This window comes from Rhagoletis pomonella, unplaced genomic scaffold (assembly GCF_013731165.1).
Source record: "Rhagoletis pomonella isolate Grant_MI unplaced genomic scaffold, Rhpom_1.0 Rhpom_scaffold_01984, whole genome shotgun sequence".
Classification (NCBI taxonomy): Eukaryota; Metazoa; Arthropoda; class Insecta; order Diptera; family Tephritidae; genus Rhagoletis; species Rhagoletis pomonella.
Window position 1 is genome coordinate 30,012 of NW_023460538.1, and position 5,343 is coordinate 35,354.

The window sequence follows — 5,343 nt, forward strand, 5'->3', positions numbered from 1 at the left end:
ACACACTTTCTTCTCGTCCATAGCCTTTTCAATAGTGCTTACAACTCTGTGTATTTGGTCAATCGTTGAGTGATTTTTCCTGAAACCGAATTGGTGAACGGGAATCAATTTCTTGTTCTCAATAATTGGCATTAGCCGAGCTAAAAGCAGCTTTTCGAATAGCTTCGACATTGCTGGTAGTAGGGATATAGGCCTATATGAGGACACTTCGTTGGGTGGTTTGCCAGGCTTGGGTACCATAGTAACTTGCGCGAATTTCCAATATATAGGTACATGCTTCAAGCTAAAGCACTTATTTAGCAAGCTGGTCAAATAAACTATGCATTTTGTTGGTAATTTGCGAAGAACTTCAGCCGTTATTAAGTCAAATCCAGGAGCCTTTTTTAATTTCATTTTGTTAATCTGTATGCCAACTTCTTCCGGTGTAAATGGACTAAAATGGATATCGCATTCAGACCAGCATCCAGTTGCTTCTATTTCATTCAAGCCATCATTAGGGCTAAAGGTCTTTTCAAGATGCTCAGCAAACAGTGTCGCTTTTTGCTCACATGTTTTGGCCCACTGCCTTTCATTGATTTTAACGGGAGCAATGTGTTGCATTGGTCTATTGAAATTTTTAGCCGCCTTCCACAAGGAGTATTCCGTGCTTTTATCAGCCGTGAGACCAATCAGGAACCGATTAAATGCATCGTTTTTAAATGTCTTGATAGTTGTGTGTAGCTGTTTAGTTGCTAAGTTCAGTTTCGATTTAATTTCTGGAGATCTGGTTTGCTGCCAGCGTTTTCGTAATTTCCGTTTTTTTGTCACTAAGTTCCTTATAAAGGGTGGGTATCTTTTTCCATGAGGAGCTGATTTTGGTGTGGGTGTACTATTCCACGCCGCCAACTGAATTTGTTGGGTGAAATGAAGTACAGCGTCTTCCAGCTGCTCGCTAGTAGTGATGTGGTTGTATTCGATTAGTTGTTCTAGCTGTAGTTGAAAATATTTCCAGTCGGTGAAAACATTCGTCAACCTTGTTCCTCTTTGATTTTGTGCTGCATCTTGCGAAATTACCAGTTGCACCAGCGAATGGTCGGAGCTCAGGTCAAAACCTTCAGTGACAGATAAATGAGCTGTAGGTATATTTTTGTAGACGAAAAAATCTATCAAATCTGGAATTTTATTAGTATCCGACGGCCAATATGTCGGTTTACCAGTTGAAATTGAATTACAACCTGCGCGCTGCATAGCTTTAAGCAATTCTCGTCCTTTTGTCGTGGTCAGCCTTGAGCCCCATTTTGTATGTTTTGCGTTGAAATCGCCTCCAATTATAAAACGACCTTTCCACCGATTTAAAAGAGCTAAGTAGTCTTCTGATTTCAGCTGGTATCTAGGTGGGCTGTACAAAGCTACTAATGACATTGGCTGTTTAAAAGTTTCAACGGAAACGGATGTGACTTGAAATTCCTTTGTGCAAATTTCTTCATCTAAGTGATGTTTTATTGTATTTTTTATTAACACAGCGCTGCCACCCCTTGCGCAATTGTCAGGATGTATAGTATGGTACAAGGCATAGTTTTTAAAATTCAAATACGATTGTTTCGTGAAGTGAGTTTCAGCGATTAGAGCAATGTCAATATTTTCATTATGGAGTAGCACTTCTAGCTCGTTTTTGTGCTTGGATAAACCGTTTGCATTCCATAAGATGAGTTTAAGACGGTTAGTCATAATCAAAAAACTGCATATTATGTTCCAAGGCGTCCAGACGCAGTTTAAGAGCTTTGAACACCTCTTCTTGTTTATTAAGCTTAGATAAAATCATTGACAGTGTATCTGAGCTTTGTGAGGCAACACATCCAGCAGGTTGTTTAGTTATTTGTGCATAGGAGACTGCTCTTGTATCCACAGGTGGTAAAACTGTGGGAGGTGTATTTGCAGCAGGTTGAATATTTTCGCTGGCCTTTGCTTTATTCGCTAGTGATAACTTTTTTGATCGAACCTTTTGCAATTCTTTCGCAATAATGCAACCGCGATAGTTTGCTGGGTGTGGCTCGCCACAATTGCAACATTTGGGTTTATCAATTACTGTTTTTTGACACTCCGAGGTCAGATGTTTACCTGCACATTTCACGCATCGTGGGGGTTTTCCACAAAAGTTTTTGGTGTGGCCAAAGGATTGACATTTTTTGCACTGAGGAATTAAGTTAGACGATTTTATAGGTTCAATCTTTACAATTGTGTTGAGAATGTTTTTTATTTCGTAAACTTTCTTCACATCTTCGGATGAATCAAAGGTCACAAGAAACATGTCAAGTGGTTCCTTGGTCTTCCATTTAAGTTTGTTGATTGCACTAATTGCTTTTAGACCTTGGTTGTTCAGATCGCTTACAATTGTTCCTTGGTCACACGAGTGGTGTAGATTTTTTACTATAACTTTTATTGGCCTAGTTTGTTTGTCTTCGTAGCTAAACCAGGGGATCTTTTCGTTTGTTAGCAGCTTTGTAACAGAGCGGTAGTCAAGAGAGTCAAAGGTAATTACTCTATATGAGCCATTATTTATAAGTTTCACAAAAAACTTGTTCTTTATAGTTGCGATTAGTTGAGCATGCAATTTTTTGAAGTCGTTCGTACCATTAATAACAATTGGAGGAGGCCGAGCTGACTTACTAACCGTAGCTTTCTTTTTTAGACTAGGATCTGAGGATCCGCTTTGATTGGCCACTTCAGGTGAGGAATCGGCCTTTCGTTTTTTCGCTGGTCTTTTCTTTTTGAGGATCCAGTCGGTCTCCCTGGCAAGTTCTTCCTCGTCGGTTTCATATATTTTTGTTCTGTTTTGTTTCGTTTCTTTGTTTTCTGCAATGTTTTGGGTGGTTTTTAGTTTTTCGTTTTCACTTCTAAGTGACGCTATTTCGTTTGCTAATAACGAATACATGTTTTCTAAGTTTTTTATTTTATTTAGCAATTCTTTATTTTTGATTTGTAGTTTTACCATTTCTTCTGCAGGCCCACCACCCGGTGGTGGGGTATTAATAGTAGGCATATTGCTTTGAAGCTTTTCTCATATGGCAACACAGATTCATACAGGGTCGATAATGCAGTTCAGCGTTGACATTTGTCATATGCCAATCGCTGTTTGTTTACACACAGTTTTTTCAATATTCGGCACTTTAGTTTTTATTCCTAATATAAATTGAGTGGTTTTATTCGGCTTTTAGTACTAATATGGCGCGCTTTTCTTTGCAAATTTGCTAAAGAACTTCACTATAACCAATTAGTGAATAATTAAAATCTCACAACGAACGCCTGCACAAGTGGCTTATCGACAAAGGATGACAGCCTCCGGCGCAAGACAAGTGGACAGTTGGAGCGATTTGCAGACAGGACACTGTTTCCAATATAGTTTCTACGAGCTAAAGGTAAACACGTCCGTTCTTCGCGACGACTACTTGTTGTCTGACTTCGTATTTGAAAATAAACTTTGAAATAAAGATAAACATGAAGATGAATAAACAAGTGATAACGATGAAGACAAAAAAGAAGGTATAAGTGAAGATAGAGACGAAAATGGAGATAAAGGCGAAAATGGAGGCAATGAGAAATACATAAGAATTAGGGTAACTGAATTGAAATTTTCCGATAGGAATCGAAATAAAATTAGCCAAAAAAGTTACCGAAATTTATCGAATCATCGAAGTTTATAATTATCGAAATTTACCCATGCTTATTAAGTTATCGCGACGTATCGAATTACAGTGAAACCCGCTTACCAACGTTTTGGGCAATGTGAATTTTTGAATGTAATCTGAAGAATATCCCTCTCTTAAGTACCTCCCCGCTTATTTACCCAACCCGCCTAAGTACCTCAATTTTTCGTAGCCCATTTACCATTTTACCTATAATTTTCCCCTTTTAAGTGCTCTTTTAAAATTCCTTTAAATGTTTACATACATATTTTGAATCTCGGTGGCAGCGTTACACACCTTCGGCAAAAAAATTATAAAAATCAACGGTAATTTTTAGCCACTTGAAACTTGCACATTATTACACTAAAATTGAATGGGCTTTAAATTGTATACTCAAAAAACAAATCTGAGAAAAAAAGTTTTAAATTTTGATGAATTTTTTTCTTTAAGTGTTCTATAAAATCTTAGGCTTAGGTTTACATGGTATTTGTTAGGGACTGAACTGTATTTTTATTGAAAAATCCTAAATAAATAAGTATACTTCATTAAATGTTTATGTGTTATTTAAGGATTTACATATTTATGTAATAATTATGTTCGCTTAAGTACCCGCATCGAGGTACTTAAGCGGGTTCTTTTAAGTACCCAACCCGCCTAAGTACCTCAAAAAGCTGACATTTTTCGTGAGGTACTTAAGCGGGTTTCACTGTATTCAAATTGATCAATGTTTATTGAGTTGTCGAAATTTATAGACACAGAAACTTAGTTGTCGAAATTTACGGATAGTTATCGAGCTATAAAAACGTGTGGGATTATCGAAATTTGTCAAGCTAACGAAATGTATCAAGTTATCGATATTTATTGAATTATCATTATTTATAGACTATCGAGTTGTCGTAATGCATGGAGTTCTTTCAACTTACAGAGTTATCGCTAATTATTGATCTACTGAAATTGGTTGATTCATCGAATCGAAGTTTATTGAATTTTCAAAATATATCGATTTATCGAAATTTTGAGGTTATATAATCTTATCGATTTATCACTGCTTAACGAATTTTATCGTGTTCACAGAGTGTAACGAGTTATCAAAATTTTTCGATAGCTTTCGAAAAATGTGGCGCTGTCAATAGTAAAAATTTATAAAGGCATCAAAAGAATTTACATTTTTGTGTTATCGAAATTTATCGAATTTCACAGTTATTGAAATTGGTCAAGTTAACGAATTTTGTTGAGTTATCGGAATTTAGTGTTTTTGAAATTCATCGAAGTATCGATATGTATCAAATCATTAAAACTTATCGATAAACTGGAATGTATCGGGTCAATTCCAAGCCCTGCCGAAGTGCTCCAAAGACCTTCCAAAAAAAAAAATTAGTTACGTTTTAGTTCCAAAGCAGAACATTTTCCGGTAAGCTAATTTGTACCGTATAGGTTTTTCTACGTATTAAGTTAGAAACCTCTCCAAGTCTCCTAAAAACTAGAAAAACTGTCGAATTTCGACAGTAACTGGCGCTCTAGTATAGATGTATAGCGTAGAGTATGCGTTAGACTCTAACGTATATATATATATTTATAGGTATAGCGTAGCGTATGCGAAATGTTCCACTGCCCCTATTTAGCGGAGATAACACTTCTGGATTTGACGAAGTTATCCTTCAAATCGGTCTATGTTTTATTG

At 36.5% G+C, this 5,343-nt stretch overlaps 1 protein-coding gene across 1 annotated transcript; it reads left to right on the plus strand.

The window, feature by feature from the left end:
- Positions 1-3,227: 3,227 nt before the first annotated feature.
- On the plus strand, positions 3,228-3,397 carry LOC118752948 (allatostatin-A receptor-like; the record flags this gene model as incomplete). Its single annotated transcript, XM_036487796.1, is given in 1 exon segment — positions 3,228-3,397. A coding segment is annotated over 1 exon segment (89 nt), but the record flags the coding sequence as incomplete, so codon positions are not given.
- Between the last annotated feature and the right edge of the window lie 1,946 nt (positions 3,398-5,343).